Raw genomic sequence first — 17608 nt, 5'->3', positions numbered from 1 at the left:
AACAAAAAAAATAAAATGTAGCATTTAGCTAAATTAAATACGTAGCATTTCTAATAATACGACTTCGACTAGCTACAATCCATCCCCGATCATGCCAAAAATTGAACCATGAGGCAATTTAATCCTGTGTTTCATTTTTTTATATTTTTTAAAATACAGGAATAATGTGAATTATAAAATCCTTATAAACAATCTGCTGTTCGTATGAAAAACTATCTTAATCCAAACTCGCTATGGTGCAGTCGGAATTCAACTGGTCCTTCGCACACTGCGCCCACACCCAGCCGCCGCCCGTGCCGATGATGTAATCCTGTTTAAACGGTAGTGTGGGCGGAGCTATGGCCGACTGTTACGGACAGCTCCTCCCTCCGAACCAATAGCGCTCGGGCACAAGAAACACCAGCAGCCCGTGTCCGCGATCTGTGGGAGGATCTAACGGCAGCTTTCAGCTTCTGCACGGCCGGCCACACAGTTGAACACACACTGCGCTAAGCAAAAACGAAACCTTAATCTCTGAAACTTCACTTTGATCGGAAGGTAAGACCTCGTTTCGAAAACCCTCCAATTTTGCGTTTGTTTCTTATGGGGTGTTGGAACACGCAGAAACCTTTCCAGGGCTTATCGCGCGCACGCCATGTAGAAAAGTAGGTGTTGGCTTCAGAAAAGCGAATTTTATGACTCTCAACAACTTGACGGTTTCTTAGATACTAGATTCTGATTGTGGCTCGTTTGGATGCAAAGTTGTGATCACCACCTGTTTTCACGGAAAGATTGAGGTGTTTTTTGTGTTTTTGGCCGCGGTATAAGATTTGTCTGGGGAGTGTGAGGGTAGACAACACCCCTGTTGAACACCTCTCGCAGCCTTATTTTTAGGTCTATAAGTTCCGTTGTCTAGTGGATCCGTTCGGAGTTGTGAATGTTACAGTGTAACCTGCCACTGTGGGCGTTTATACAGCTGGCTGTTCATTTATGAAACTTAGACCCCATCTCGAAATATTCACAAGCAACTTTGAGCTCGTGTTGTCGAAGTCTCGGATTCGCCACAGTTTCGTGCGGGTTCACGTTACACATTTGAGCGCGATGCTAATAGACGTTATTTGTTATATATTTAGGACCGAAACAAACCGATTACAAAGCCTATTGAAAGCGAAATGTTTACATGGTTGAGAACTCGTTAGACAGGAATCCACGTGTTTGTTTGTGTTTGAAGCAGTTTCTATAGGAAACCCCTACACGTAATTTGGAAAGGAAGAGGCCACATTTCAGCAGGAGTTTTCAAGCTATTCTCTCACTCGCTTGCTTACTTTCCTTTTCCTTGTTCTGCTAAACACAAGGGAATATATGTGGAAGAATGTCAGCAACCAAACAGGTTTGGAACAACCTGCAGGTGAGAAAATGACAGATGTTTTGTCTGTGAACGATCCCTTTACTGTTTAAAGAAATACACATACATGCATGCAAAAAGAGAAACAAACGGAAAAATTCTTTAATCGGCACTTCTTACTGGTAGCATTTCAAAACATACCGGGCTGCTTCATAAACAACTTTTTAGGGAAGCCATACAAAGTTTACTTTTAAATTTGGGACCCAGTCCCACTGTTGTAAGTGCACGGCCCCTCTCCGTTGCAGCTTAATGCCTTTTTTTACTTTATCCTACAAATGTGTCTGTGATGTCCTAACACGGAGGTGAAGAATATCACTACTCATACTTTATAAGCCTGTCTCGGAGTGCCACCTCAGCAGTGTCAACAGGTGTGTGCTCAAAGCCACAACACACAACACTGTGTGAATATAGAGGTGCAGGTCGATATCTGGGCTTTTATTCAGTTCACTGTCCAAACATCATAGTGATGTATTGCACATTGTATTGATTCAGAGGCAGCCCAAAATGCTGTAGCGGAGACTATGCCACTCAAATATCATAAACAACATTTGGGATGTTTTATATGCCAATCGTTTTGATGAAACAAATCAAAATTGAATTTACACCTAAGTTAGTGAATCCCATTTGATGCAGTACAGCTGGATCCCCAAACAGCACCCTACTGAGAAACAGGACGCGCTATTTCGGATATAAGCATATTCAACGTCGTAAATGGTTTTAATGCACAGTTTGATATTTGTCCAGACAAGCTTAATGTTAAGAAACAAACAGAACCAGTCAAAAGCTGTTACTACCTTTACCCTTTCTCTCTAAAATGATGTTGAGTGATCATGAATAAACAGTAAATTATGTTTTGATGTTGATTCTTTGACGCTCACCCCATCTTTTGAGAACAAGGGTAAAAGAGGCAAACGACCCCCCCTTTTCTCTCATCTGCTGTCCTCTCTCTAGGAATGAGAACAAACGTTGAAGTAGGTCAGACACTTCTGCTGTGTTCATCCTTCTAGTTAAGAGAAATTTGTCTGTTTTGCTCTGTTAAGGTTGGGAGTTGGACTGGCATGACATGTCATGTCATTTGGAGATGATTTGAGTTTTTTTTTATAAAGTTTCACTGGGCTGAGTACATTAAACACATACACAACCTGAACAGATGTTAAGAGCAAAGATGAGTCATCTTTACTTGATCTAAAAGGACTTTTGAATTCATAATAGTGTGTAACTTTGAGGAAACTTTGAGCTTGCAATGGTGGCTTAGACCATTTCAGCGGCATGCTGAGTCAGCAGAGAACGAAAGCAGATTTCACTTCTGTTGCTGGTAATGCAGGGCTGTGACATTCTGGTGCAGTTTATTTGGGCGATGAAACTGAAGACAAATGCTGAATCACTGTACCGCCACTGCACTCTTTCTCCCACAATGTAAATGTTTAGTTTCTGTAAGTTTGCTACCTTAATGATAAAGTTACTACTTTTCACATTCTTTTATGGTATACTAACAGAGTTGGCTTTTAACAAAATAATTTGTATATGTAGATTAATTGGGAAGCATAGTATATGTGTTATTTGTCTATAGCATTTCTTTATTGTAAACATGTATCACTATTCATTTGACATCATCACATATTAAAATAGATTTTCAACCGGTTCATGGTGAATCGGAATTGGAATCTCTAAACAATTCCAATAGTTTTTAGTTCTTTACTTAAATTTTATTAGAAAGCTGAAATCAGAGCAGATCAGCAGGATTTGTAAATATCTTCCTCGGATGATGGTGGTCACATAATAAACAGGGGAACACAACAATGGCTCCATCTTTGTTGCTCAACAGTCATTTACAACAATGTTCATTTACAAGAACATGTTAAATAAAATAAACAAGATAACAATATATCATAGACTAGACTGTCAGTATTCATTGCGTTTTGTTTGTTTTCTTTTTTATTATACCTTTCCACATAGTTTTCATGTATGTTTCTTTTTTTCCAACGTTGCAAATTTTTTCAACATTAAAAAAAACGTATATACAGGATATAATATTATTAATGCGTTATGAATATTTAAAGATAATTATAAGTTTGATGTGAAATTGTTACAAAATAAAAAAACACGTCTTTATTAACTTAATTTAAATAAACAAATATTCCAATATAATTATTTTATGAGCTCAAATCGGTGGAAATTATGCTGGATTTGTAGATTTGAAACTGTTAGATGGCGCAATCCCAGCCGGACATGAACAACACGTGGTAAGTCAAACTAACACCGTGTCTACAACATGACCACCAGCTTGTTCTTAATCGGTTTGTCGCGCCGCATCCAGTGTGGACAAAATTTTAAATTGTAATGGGTTCTAATGTCTTTTGTCGCGTCACGCCGGTGTAGACACGGTGAAAGTCACATGTCTGTGTTTGTTGGCAATCGGTGTGTATGTGCATAATGTAAACAACACAAACTTGATGATTGTGTGCTCATGCTGTAGTTTTAACTCCCCCACCCCCTGCAAGCCCTCCAGGCGCTCTCATTTTTATGGAAACTATACAGCTATACAGAAACTATACTGTATCTGTCTTTTATAAATATGATCAAACGAAAATCCTGTCTACTGTATAGGTACCCAAGGTTGGCAGAAATTGTGTGTGTTACCTCATCATTAAGCAAAGGAATTTGAAATATAAAGGAAGTTTCATTTGCTATAATTTGTTTGTGTATATGTGTTTTCCTCACCTCAGTGTCTGTTACGCTGAAAACGTTTCCTTTCTCAGTGTGATAAGGAAACCAAACATCAGCGAGGCCTCAGGAGGCCCTTAAATTAGAGTTGAATCTTCTGTGCACTTGTCTGTTCTGCTGTGTATAGAATCCTTTCTGAGGATGCGCTGCAGAACCGTGAGGCAGCTGTGTGTGGTTAAGAGTGAGCTGTGTTTGCTGTTGATTGGCTATCACCCTCGGGGTCAATGAATCCTGTTAGAAAAATGTTGCCGTAGCAATCTGATGATCTTCAGCAAGAAGATCGCTGTGATTGTGTTTTGGCAAGTGGTTTATAAAGTTCCTCCTCTGACGTTGGACAACAAACACACACACATTGTGTCACATCTTGCACTGGTGAGACGGCGGTTCACAAAATGTTTTCTTCACTCTGTGACGGCTGTAGAATAGTTGGAAGGTAATTAATGAGAGTTGTTTCCAGTAATTATTGACTGGAGTTGAGACTAAACATTGATCTGTTGTTGCTGATATACAGTGGAGTAACTTCTTGGTTTCAAGATGTCACACGTGATTTGAAAATCACTGGTATCAACAAATTTCCTTTTTATTTATTAAAAACATGATATAAAAAGCATTATTAAAAAAATGTAATAACAGCTAAGAAAACAACTTTTTTTTAAAGAAAGGCCTTATCGATACGTATACATTTCGTATACTTGTTATAATTGCTTCCAATGTTTCCTCATCTGTAAGTCGCTTTGGATAAAAGCGTCTGCTAAATGACTAAATGTAAATGTATGTTGGTAATGAGAAGTCATGTACACAGCATGACAAGAGAATATTGAGCTTATTTTAACTAGAGAAATATAAAGTATAATGTTAACCTGCATTTAAAAGGTATTGGTAGATGTGTTTCTTCACATGAAATCAAACATAATGTAAATACCTTTGTGTCTTTTAAAAATGTTACGGACTGTCCATCATTCATGGACAGTCATTTGAACAATTTCTTTATTTGTATTATACATGCAGTTAATATTTTGTCAGTTCTTTTTTGTCATTTGAGAACATCTAGTAGAACATCGAGTATTTTTATTTAGCTTTGTTTAAATGACAACCTATAATGCACTCGGACAAATTAGGACGCATTACAGTAATGAGAATTTCAGCAGAAAATGACAGCAATAAACTATAATATATAATATATATATATATAAAAAAGATTAGGCTTTGTTCAATGTAGAGAGGTTTATTATTATCCTTTTTTGTGTCAAGCTATTTTTTATTTTATAAGTAAAAAGTGGTTTCGTGAGAGTGACCCAATTAATGATTGTTTCGTATGGGTGTATAAGGTAGATTATGAATTTTTTTATCTGGGTGGAGCATAATTTGTGAGTGTTGTGGCAGGTGATTAATGATTGTTTGATCTGTAGGGTAATTCACGATTATTGTGGTTGTAGTTGGTATATGCTAAATAATGATTTCTCTAATTGTTGAAAGTGTACTGTTAAAGTAATTTTCACAGCCTAATTTATACAATTCGATATTATAAAAAAATGCTACCTACATTTAACTATGAAAAGAAGACACACTTCAACAGAGAGAATAATTGGACTGTCGCCGAATCTTCAAACAGAAGGATCCGAACTTGTATTCCCGTCTCAGTAGGGCTGTAGTCAACCAAAGAAATGCTTAGTCGACCAAAGTCCTGTCCTGCGCAGCGATCAGTCGACTAAAAAAAAAAAAAAAAAAAAAAAAAAAAAAAAAAAAAAGACGCGATGTTTTGCATTTTGATTGAACATTTATTAAACAATCGTCATAGAATTTATAAAACAACAACGAAAAGACATCAATAATACATAAAACTATAATATTAATACAATTCGTTGAAAATTAAGTGATTTTTTTTAAATAGCCGAAATTAAAGTATTTAAAGTTGGGGATGAAACATAGGCTAAAAAAAATAGGCAACTGGTCGACCAATGAGAATGTCAGTCGACCAAGACGGCATCGACCGATTAGTCGACTAAACGACTAAAGTTGACAGCCCTACGTCTCAGTAGCAAGCAGTATCTACAAACACACATTCTCAATGGTGTTACAGTTGCTGAAACATTCTTAACCTGCCCAGCATGTCCAAATCAGGAACCTGAGAGCATTCCTCACAGTCTAATCACATCTGCACAGCTTTTATCTACTGACCTCAGCACAGCTTTTCGTTCATTTTAAGGTTAATGGTTATGGTTTACCTTAAGATTATGATCTTTAATTACTAAAGCAGCAGTAAAAACAACCGCGTGCTGTGTTTATTTAACTGTATATGTGTTTGCATGTTCCGTGAGTCATTGTGAGCCATTTTATTTCCTAGAATTGTATGTATGTGTATTCAATATCTTCCTGTTCATTGTCTTGAATGGTGATACTTTTCGATCATTTATAAACAGTATGGTGACATGCACAAGCGCATTACAAAGAACTATCGCCTCAGGATAAACTATATAAATGTACTTTTCTAGTGGATGTTTATGAAAGCTCTTTTCTTTTGAACGGAAGGCTGAATAGAATAAATTTTTTGAGTTTTCTCCTATGGAGCTTTCCAAACATTTGTCACATCATGTTTCAGTAACCAAACTTGACAATGTTTTTGTTGCAAAAGCTGTTTTGCCAGACTGACAGTGGAAACGTTTCTGTCTGTGTTTGGTGATTAGACCAGCACCTACTAGAGAAAAAACAGGTGGAGTTGCACCCAACCTAAAAGCTGAAAAAAAGATAAGAAACTTACAGACAAGAAATCTGACCTTACAGGATTGAAGATGAAAACAAATTGAGGCTATTGAGGAAAGCTTACCAGGGTTCTTATCAATATAATGCACTTACACCGGGTGCTGTTGGTTAAGGTCTAAATTTCAGTTTCATTGCAGCTTCAAAAGGCTCTACATGCGGATCAGCGGATGAATAAGGGTGAAACTATTGTCATTTTTGCAAGAAAGATTATACTCCTTAAATACACGGAGTGACTCATGTTAGACGAACATGATAAAAGCAGTGAGATTTTTGGCTGAACGGTCCCTTTAATAGCAATTTAGATGTAGTCAGACAAGGATAAGTGTGTATGTATGTGTGCACGACTTCACATACTATGTATTCACATTGGAAAGGTCACACATGAAAAGGTATTAGTCGCCTTTACTGTTTGTTTTACTGTTTTATTTTTTGGGTGGAGCTTAGATGGAGGCAGAAAGAGCCCCTTGACCGCATTACTCATGCTAGGTAGCACGTTTTGTTTCATTGCTTTTTGACAATGAAATCGCGGATGCAGGTGTGTCATCAAATTTAACATAAAAGGCAGCGGTTGATACGATTGCAGCCTTTCCTTACGGCTAATTTTGTGAAATTTTGTTTGTTATACTGTATCTTAAAATAACCTGATCTGTTTATGCGACTGATATACCCAAGTGTGTTTAAAGTTTAATATACTTGTTTGTTGCTCTTCATAATTTTTTTTTAATTCACCATTGTAATCTGATGTTTACTGATCTTTGTATTCAATCTATAATCATTGACTCGAATCGAGAGCTTGTGAATCCGAATCGGAACATCAGAATCGATACCCAGCCCTACTTATAGCTTATTCTGTTCATTTGCAAACACGTAATGCAAAAATGACTTACTTCACCTTGTGCATTGTTCCAAAGCAGCTTTACAGGAGAACATAAGAAAAACTGAAAAACACAAAAAAAGGTAAAACACAGCACAGTACATGGTGTTTATAGAACAAGCTAAATGATTCTTGTAAATAATATCTAATAAGGCAGTCTCCCGGTGGTTTATTTAGCATTTTTTGCATTAAGTGAATGCTTGTCTGAAAACATGTGTCTTTAATCTAGATTTAAATTGGGCGAGTGTGTCGGGAAGGCTATTCCAGAGTTCATGTGCTGCGTATGAGACCGCTCGACCCCCTTTGGTGGATTTAGTTATTTTAGGTGTTATCAAAAGTCCTGAGTTTTGAGATCTTCGAGAGCGTGATGGCTTGTAGTCTGTTAGGTAGGTAGGGGCTTAACAGTTTAAGGCTTTATAAGTGATTGAAAGAACTTTAAAGTCAATACGATACTTAATGGGTAGCCAGGGAAGGGTTGATAACATTGGGGTTATGTGATCGTATTTTCTGGACCTGGTTAGAACTCTGGCAGCTGCATTCTGAACTAACTGTAGTTTGTTTATTGATGCGTCAGCAATACATAGAATATAACGTAATTGCGTATTTTGTGAAGTCATGAATGCGCATAGCAGAACAGAGCAAGGCAAGCATTTGTGTTTATAAAGCATATACATTTTTATTTTATTTTTTAAATGGCAGATCGTTTCACTAGATAAGACCCTTATTCATCGTCTGGTATCGTTTAAAGCCCTTTGAAGCTGCACTGAAACTGTTATTTTGACCTTCAGCCATTTTTAGTCCATTGAAGTTCACTATATGGAGAAAAATCCTGGAATGTTTTCATCAAAAACCTTAATTTCTTTTCGACTAAAGAACTAAATACATAAACATCTTGGATGACATGGGGGTGAGTAAATTATCATGAAAATTGTGAAAGTGAACTACTCCTTTAATGGCCACACACATCTTTATATTGACACAAGGATTGGACTGAGTTTTGAACCAATTCATAAAACTAGCAGTTTGAACTGATTTACCAAAATTAAACAAACTGTGTTTTTGCTTATGAAGTTTCAATCAAAAAACTACAATAAATGACATGCTTAACATAAAAATTCATAACACATTCATGATGTTGCTTCATTTTATGTTGGCAGCATAAGAATCGTGGGTATATTATGAGTATGCGGGGCAATATGTCACCCAGCCCTAATAGAGAGCCATCGCTTCACATCTTCTCTGGCTCAAGGTCGATGGTAAGCATTTGGAGTGTCAGCAGGACCAGCTCTCCTGGGCACTGTGTAGTGAGCTATAGGTGTGCGTTTGTCATTTCTATGATGGGCTCGAAGAGGAAGGCTGTCATGACGGACTGGACTCAATTATCGTGTGATCCCTACTGGAAATCTTTAAAACAGAACCATTAAACCTCTTTCTGAATCCAATTTAAATCTCATTCATTTTCCATATCTGGGTTGTATCCAGCGATTATAGATTCTTATCAATCACAATAAAGCTGATTAATTCGTACTTATTCAATGCAGGTTTAGTCCAGTGATAGTCTTTTTGATTCTAGATGTGTGTGTGTGTGTGTGGTACAGATATGCAGAAAGACATGTATTTTGTATATCAAACTGTCAAAATGAATGAAGAAATACACCAGTGTGATGCTTATCAGTTTGTTTGTGATTACAAGTCCTCTCAGCCGCTTTTGACTATTTTTCAAGTGCGTTGAGGCTGATGTAGGACTTAGGATGGCTGCAATCTCCACCAACATCATGGACGTAATGGTTTTTAGAGCCTGCATGTGAACAGGAAGGGAGTAGTCGGGACAGGAAGTGAGTTTCTTTTCTTCCTACCACCAAAGGATGACGATACGTTCTGCACTGTGTTGTCAGAGAGGGGATAGAATTCCCAGAAGCAAGAGGAGGTGGGAAATTCCCAGCATACATCCTGGCAAATATCTGCTGAAAATATGAACTATGATTTGAAGTTAATTGTGATTCCATCTTGTCTAGTTCATATTTTTCATCCAATGAGAAGTATTTGAGGTCTCCTTAACCGTTTCCAAAAGCCAGTAGTGTTCAGAGCAGTACTGTGTGTATGAAAAGCGTGTGAGATAATGGTAACAAAGATTAATGCATGGGAGAAAGTAGGCTGTCGTCACCAAGAACATATTTCTCTCTCCAAGGACTCGCATCTAAGAATAGCGCTGACCTGCTTCACTTATTCCCTCTCAGAGTTTGTTCTGTGTTTTTGAGCTTCAGTTTTTGCGTGTCTTCTGGAGACAGATTCAGAGAAAAAATGTCTGTGGCCATCTAACCCAATCGCCCAGATGTATCGTATGAGACAGATCTGACCAATTTAGAGAGAACTGATTGCTCAAAAAGCTTTTAATGGGTTTCTTATGGTCAACTAGGCAGCCAATCAGAAATCAAATTGAGAAAATCAAGGCCTTCCTTAAATAAGGTGGCAGTATTGTGGTACGAGATGAACAAATGCTATCTTTACGTTATGGCAGTGGTTCCCAGAGATTTCAGTTGTATGTTGTATATATGAAAGGTTGAGAACCACTCTGCTATGGTATGTTTGTACCATAGAAATGGATTTTGATTATCATTCATTAATCGCCATGCATGTAATTCAAAAGTATATTGCTGACACCTGTCATATTGAAAAAGGGCGAAATGTAAATAAAACACATCGCCGTAGTCCAGAAAGCATAATACTTTTAGTGCCCTATAGTTTACAGTTATTAAAAAATAGCCATGTTTTTGTTTAAAGGTGAAGTAACCATAGCTTTGCTGATTGATTATTAGTTTATCCATGAATGTTAGGTAAAACTATGGTAAACCATAGTAGATTTGTGGTTACTATGTTTTTACTGCAAATAAAATCCCCAAACTATGGTTGCTGTTGTTAAACCTTGGTTAATTCTCTTAAGGGATTCCTCTCATACATGAATTATCTTTCCGTTTATTGTCTTAATGGGTTAAGCTCTACTAGTTAGTCAGGCTTACAATGTGTCTGCTTTCTTCCAGGTGGCTACTCCTAAGGCCGCTTTGCTGTTCCATATGTGTGTGTCCTGTTTAAATACGGACAGCTGGTCAGATTGGCCCTATTTTAAGAAAACTCTGTTAGAGAGTCTATATTCCTCTGCACTGACATTTTGAGGCCATCGCGTCCTTATTTTATTCTCAAAATTGCGGGGAAAATAGGGAAAGGGTGGGGCAGGAAAGTTTCTCTCACTTCTGTTTTTTTCCATACTTTTTCTCACACTTGCTGTTTTTGTCTGTATGGATGTGGCTACAAAAATTGCTCCCAAATAAGGTTTAGAACAAAATGTGCTCTTTTATCCTAGAGTGATGTTCTTTTTTTAGGTTTCTTAAGTGCTTTTCAGCATTAAGATGTCTCGTTGGGACTCGTTTATGTGAAATAAACTGCTTTGTGGATGTGGTTCTCACCTGTTCTTTTGTTTGTGTCTTTCTCTCTCTAGTGATGGCAGCTATCCGTAAGAAGCTGGTGATTGTGGGAGATGGAGCCTGTGGGAAGACATGTCTGCTTATTGTGTTCAGTAAAGATCAGTTCCCTGAGGTCTATGTGCCCACTGTGTTTGAAAACTACATTGCTGACATCGAGGTCGATGGCAAACAGGTCCGTTGAGTTGTCTTTTTTTTAACTCAAATTTGTGGCCGCCATGATCGGATAAACCTTTTTATGTTGTGAGCTGGTCTGCTGCGGTATGGAGACACGGTCAAACAGGAAATGGTTGTTTGTTCCAGTGTCCTATTTGGGGTGGTCTACCTGTCCTTTCGTGCTCTGAAAGCAGCTCACAATATTGCAGTGTGGGTTAAAGATGGAGATGTTTTTTTTTCGTCTAAGTGCCCGACTACTTGTGTAGTCCAGAATGCAGTTATGCCTATCAATAGCCTCAAGTTTATAAATTATTTTTTATTTATGAACACTGACTTCGACCACTCAGAGTCCAGAGAAATACTTTTGTCTGAAACGATTCTGAAGTATCTGCACCTCTCTCTTTCTAAGGTGGAGCTGGCTCTATGGGACACAGCTGGTCAGGAAGACTATGACCGTTTGAGGCCATTGTCATATCCAGACACAGATGTTATTCTCATGTGCTTTTCTATAGACAGTCCAGATAGCTTGGGTATGTGAGAAATTTACCCTACACACACACAGGTTCATACTTGCATAACAGTAAATGAAAAATAAATTAGCTGAAATAAATGTTGTTTGGATGCTTTCATGTAAATTCTGTTCTTGTCCCTCGCAGAAAATATTCCAGAGAAGTGGACACCAGAAGTAAAGCATTTCTGTCCCAATGTTCCCATCATCCTGGTGGGCAACAAAAAGGACCTGCGGAACGATGAACACACACGCAGGGAACTGATAAAGATGAAACAGGTGTGAATAGTCTGTGTGTTTGTGAGGCACGGCAGATGACTTTTGCTGGGTTATTCAAATTGAACTTTCTCTCATTATTTACTTAATTTCAAACCAAAATATCAAAAGTTTTGAATCCACTGGTTATACATTTCTGTGCAACTACAATGAATGACATTTCAAGCTTCTCTCTGTATTTAAAGTTTTCAAAAGATGATAAACCGACAATTTAAGTACTTATCGGTGGTTGTGTATGGTATTGGTTGGAGTGAGCTGTTCCTTTAACAAACAGGACACTTGAGTCACTTCCTGTCTGAAAGCTAATAATGCAGCTGTTTCCTGTGGGTATAAAACTGCCCCTTCGCATCATACTGAAGGGTGTACGTGTACGTGTTAAAGAGAAAGAGAGACAGCAGCATTTTTTTGTATTTCAGGTACTCAAAATTTTTAATTTAGTAATTTAGCAGACATTTAGAAAAACATTTAATTTTAAGTGCAACTACTTGTTTATTAAAATAATCCTTTAATAGTCGTTGGTCAAGATCATTGTCCTTTATTTTGACCGGTACCCATTAGTCTAATTATGGATTGGTTTCTGTATGAATTATAAGTATTGCTTCTCTTGTGTATAAACCTGCTTGTGTCGAAATGGGAAATTACTGGAAAATATAATGCAATATATAAAAAAACACATTTTCATATTGAAACCAAGTGCTTATATTTTTTAATATAAAAAAGCATAAATTCGTATGTATTTTCAATAAATTGTAATAAAAATCTGTTTATTATTCGATGTATTTTCAAATATATATTAAATATGTAGGAAAATATATTTTCTTTGCGTAAGGGATAAAAATATCGCCTATATTTTAGATACATTTAACAAACATAAATGTGATATTCTGATGCCTATCATTCTATTGGATTGCTTTAATTTTACTCACAAGTAATTGGTAATATGTGTTAGAACACTATTTACGACTCTTGTCATTGCAGACATTAGCAGTGTTGTTAGTGTCTAGGAATTCACATTGAGCTGAATCCTTGATGTTATCTCTTCAAGAATGCAGCTCACATGACTGAATCAAATTGTATTATGACAGGTTCTGTACTGTTTATTATATAAAAATAGCATGGAGTCTGTAGTACCTAGCACAGTGTATTATGGTATTTTGTTCCCCTTTATGTTGTGATTTTATTAGAAGATATTTTTATGGTGGCTTTGCATTCAGCTTTGAATAAATGTCAGTACAAAAGGCAGTAGGGATTAAATCTTAATGACAGATAATGTGAATGCAACTTAATGTGAGGTTTATTTATGAAAAGTATACTACGGTAGCAAAGGTGAAAGTAAAAGCAGATGCTCTTGCACATGTTCAAGCTATTGTGTTTGAATAACATTGTTCTTTGGGAACTTGGGAGCTAGAGAGTTATAAAAGACCAAAAAACAGCAGCGTTTTTATAAGAAATTACCTGGTATAAACAGGAGTGAAGTTTTTAACATAGAGTACTAGGTTTTCCAAACTTTACCCACAGACTTGCAATATTCTTTCAGTTCTTCAGTCTTCGTGTGTGTTCATGTGTTTTAGGAACCTGTTAAACCAGAGGAGGGCCGTGACATGGCAAACCGGATCAGCGCTTTTGGATATCTGGAGTGTTCGGCTAAAAGTAAAGATGGAGTGCGCGAGGTGTTTGAAATGGCCACCAGGGCGGCGCTGCAGGTTCGCAAGCGCAAGAAGAGGGGAGGCTGTCTGCTCCTATGAGCCACACACTGAAATGCACACACCTCCATCCACCTTCCTACAACTGACACACGACCCAAGGGGAAACCTTTATCCAGCCATCTGCCCCTCGTACGGTTCACCACGTTTCTTGCAAGTAGAGTGTGGATGACAAAAAAAATATTTATAGAGAACCAAGTGCGTGTCAATACCTCTCCACCCTGCAATTTTATTGTTCTCTCTTTTTTTCTTTTCACCAGCATATCTTTTTTTCTTCTCAGCGAGAAAGACTGACTGATTAATTTTGTATTTGTACATAAATCTCTGTCTCTCTCGGTTCTGGTTTAGTTACTCTATGCCTCTGTATATGATGCTCTGTGAACTAAGATACAAATGTATGATACATTTGGAACAAAAATAAGAATACATTTATCATTCATTTAAAATCTCAGTGTCTGTGTTTGTGAATGCTGATCTTGAGACTTCCTCCTACAGGAGCTTTGGTGGGAAACAGAAAGTTGTCAAATCAGTCATTGTGAAGAGGGACAGATGTGCACTGCAATACGGGTTTAGTGGGCCTCGACTAAATTTACATTAAGTGTTGACTGAATTCGTTCATTGTATGTGTGTGTTTTAAACACAAAATAATCCTTTGTGGCTCTGTCTCTAGTACAGTGTGTTACAATATCAGAGATGTTATCAAATCAAGATGAATCACCCAAATCCCAGGAGAAATTATACCTGCTTGAAAAAGAAGTTTTGTTCTGGGGTTGAGATGGGTCTTTGCCCTCTCACTCTCTAAAATTCTCTAAAATAGATAAATAGTTGATTTGACACTCTTTGATGAAATGCGGCGAAAAAAGTCAACAGATCTTCGAATAAATAAGAGCGAAAACGTTGGCTTTTATACGAACAGATAAAGCTCACACATGAGACACATTTCTGGGTCAATGGTGCAATATACTGTTCCTATGACTTATTCAAAAGCATTCTGCGTAGCAAAGTGATCAAGAGAGAAAAAAAACTTTGATTTAAAGAAATAAAAATTTAAGGGGAAGTGTCTGTTTTTCTACTTATCAGTTTAATATCCAGAGGCCGCTGTAGGTAATATGTAGGTTGATTTACTCTGTGTAAACACTGTGGCACGGTGTAAACATTGCTCTGTTAGTCAGAGCGTCTTGACCAGCACCGCTAGCTCAACAAAATGGCTATATTTGACCTCCCAGTGGAAAGTGTGGGGGACAAAATATATTCTTTTGTGTTTTGAGAAAAATCAATTCATAGGTTCGAAATGACAAGAGGGTCATTCTACGATGACCAAATTTATTTTTGGGTGAACTATCACTTTAACATAAACCTGTTGCGTGTTACCTCAGAATTACACAGTTCAGCTTTAAGCACCAAATAAAACATTCCTTGTGTTATTTGTGCCTGTGGGGTTTTAAAACTTTTTTTTCTAAACTGAACAGCTCTAAAACGAGTGCTCCAAATTTGGGGTGTAGGATGTAACAGTAGCCTACTCCCAATGACCAGTAGGCAGCGCCATATGCTGCGTAATCACATGAGGAAATCCGCTGTTCTGGTTTTGAAAAACTTTTATTGATAAATCATTGGTCCGAGAAATTATACAGACGTGCTCAAATTTGTTGGTACACTTACAGCTCGTTGAAACAATGCTTTATTGTTCCTGAAGAGTGATGCAATTGTATCATGTATATTTGCATACCTTTGGTATGTCATAGAATAAAGCAAAGAGATGAATTATTGCTTATTCTACAAAGGTATTCTAAAATGGCCTTGACACATTTGTTGGCACCCCTTAGAAAAGATCAAACATAATTGGATTATAGTGAAATTTCAAATGAATTAGTATCACACATGTATCCAATCTGGTAAGCAGTCTATTTAAACTGAGAAGTTTAGAGACTGAAAGTAGTCACTGTGCTGTTTGGTATCACTGTGTGCCCCACACTGAACTAGGACCAGGGAAAGAAAAGGATAGAGGTGTCTGGGAAGTGCAGAAAGAAAAGAGACCACAATGGTAAAGGCTACAAGACCACCTCCAAGCAGCTTGATGTTCCTGTGACAACAGTTGCAAATATTAAGAAGTTTAAGGTCCATGGAAATTTAGCCATCCTCCCTGGGCGCGTCCACAAGAGGAAAATCAACCCAAGATTGAACAGAAAAATTTGTGAATTGTAGAGAAAGAACAAAGGATAACAGAGACAAACAGAGACAAGCTTTCGTTCTGATCACACCATCCATCGCTTTTTGAGCAAAAGTGGGCTCCATGAAAGAAACAAACGCTTTTGAAAGGAAAAACATAAAAAAGCCTGACTGGAATTTGCTTAAATTCATAAGCATCCTTCTGGAAGAATGTTCTTTGGACAGATGAGTCCAAACTTGAGTTTTGGCAAGTCACATCAGCTCTATGCTCACAGATGAGGAAATAAAGCTTTCAAAGAAGTGAACGCAATACTTCCAGTGAAACACGGAGGAGGCTCGGTTATGTTTTGGGGCTGCTTTGCTGCATCTGGCTCAGGGTGCCTTGAATCTGTGCAGGGCACAATTGAATCTCAAGACTATCAAGGCATTCTGGAGCGAAACGTACTGCCCGTGTCAGAAAGCTCCCAAGAATGGATAAGAACAAATTAATGGACTTTCTATGAGTCGTGATCTGAATCCTATCGAACATCTATGGAAAGAGATAGCTGAAACTTGCAGTCTGGAGAAGGCACCCATCAACCTGATACCGCTGGAGCAGTTTGCTCAGGAAGAGTGGGCCAAACTAAGTGCAGAAGTCTCATTTAGAGCTACAGAAACCGTTTGCTTTCAGTGATCGCCTCAAAAGGTTGTGCGTCTAAATATGAGGTCCCATTTTTGTTCATGACATTGTAATTTGTTCTATTTACAATATTATGTAGACTAAATGATCCAACGCAAAGTCTAATTTCTATTACAGTTTTTCTCAATTGCTAAAACACGATTTCTGAAACCTTGCTCCATTTTCTGAAAACATTGAACACAAAACCTCATCTTCAAGCACTATTTACAAAACCTCTGACTCCTCTTGCAAAATGAAACTTTCAACTCAAAACAGTTGTACCTGTGTTCAAAATCAAACACTGCTCTCAAATTATAAACAAAGTGATCAAAATGATATACACTATCAAGCAGCCAGTAAACAATACACCAATAAATAGAAAATTCAATGTTCAATACATAGTTCTCAGGGATAAGTAAATTTTTAAGACATTTGTCTTTTGATGAATGATGAAAACATGTTCTATCATCGTAGCTCAAAATTGATCAGAAATTATTACTCTGCTTTCTTCTTTGCACTTTTTGGGATTTCTTCCTACTTCTACCCCTATTTTTACAGTACTGTACCCTGCATCTCATAAACTTGTCCTTGGTCTCTGAAATAGAGTGTAATTATTGTTCTTTGTTGATATGAACCTGCAACCATTCAAAATCTATCGAGCATGTCAGTGCTGTTCACAAATGGAAAGAACAATGTTCAGGGCCAAACAATTTGTTTATTGTACAGTATACAGCCTTCAATGTACTGGAATATAAAATCAAAAATCAAAAGAGTAAACATGTGATGATCAATGTGCTTCTTGTCTTTGGCCTGGGTCAGGCCAGAGCACTTCATGGAAGTCACAAGCAATATTGTCCCTCCTGAGGCAACGGGGGAAGAAGCCTCTTGTGTGCCGTATCCAGCCCTGACATGATTCCTCAACT

The 17608-nt window shown here is 37.5% G+C and overlaps 1 protein-coding gene across 1 annotated transcript; it reads left to right on the top strand.

The window, feature by feature from the left end:
• Positions 1 to 375: 375 nt before the first annotated feature.
• rhocb (ras homolog family member Cb) lies at positions 376 to 17438 on the top strand. Its single transcript, XM_079467893.1, has 5 exons — positions 376 to 537; positions 11236 to 11393; positions 11784 to 11904; positions 12031 to 12161; positions 13730 to 17438. Exons 2-5 carry the CDS (start codon positions 11238 to 11240, stop codon positions 13901 to 13903), a joined length of 582 nt encoding a protein of 193 aa, XP_079324019.1. The 5' UTR covers positions 376 to 537; positions 11236 to 11237; the 3' UTR covers positions 13904 to 17438.
• Positions 17439 to 17608: the final 170 nt, after the last annotated feature.

The sequence above is a fragment of the Barbatula barbatula genome, assembly GCF_947034865.1.
Source record: "Barbatula barbatula genome assembly, chromosome: 11".
Lineage (NCBI taxonomy): Eukaryota > Metazoa > Chordata > Actinopteri > Cypriniformes > Nemacheilidae > Barbatula > Barbatula barbatula.
The sequence above is the reverse complement of the archived record's forward strand: the minus strand, read 5'-3'. Positions and strand labels throughout refer to the sequence as shown.

Excerpts from the sequence above, each read along its gene's own strand:
- rhocb (XM_079467893.1), top strand. The coding sequence starts at position 11,238 with ATGGCAGCTATCCGTAAGAAGCTGGTGATTGTGGGAGATGGAGCCTGT. Across the intron at positions 11,905-12,030 it reads AGACAGTCCAGATAGCTTGG|AAAATATTCCAGAGAAGTGG; the intron begins GTATGTGAGAAA and ends TGTCCCTCGCAG. Across the intron at positions 12,162-13,729 it reads AACTGATAAAGATGAAACAG|GAACCTGTTAAACCAGAGGA; the intron begins GTGTGAATAGTC and ends CATGTGTTTTAG.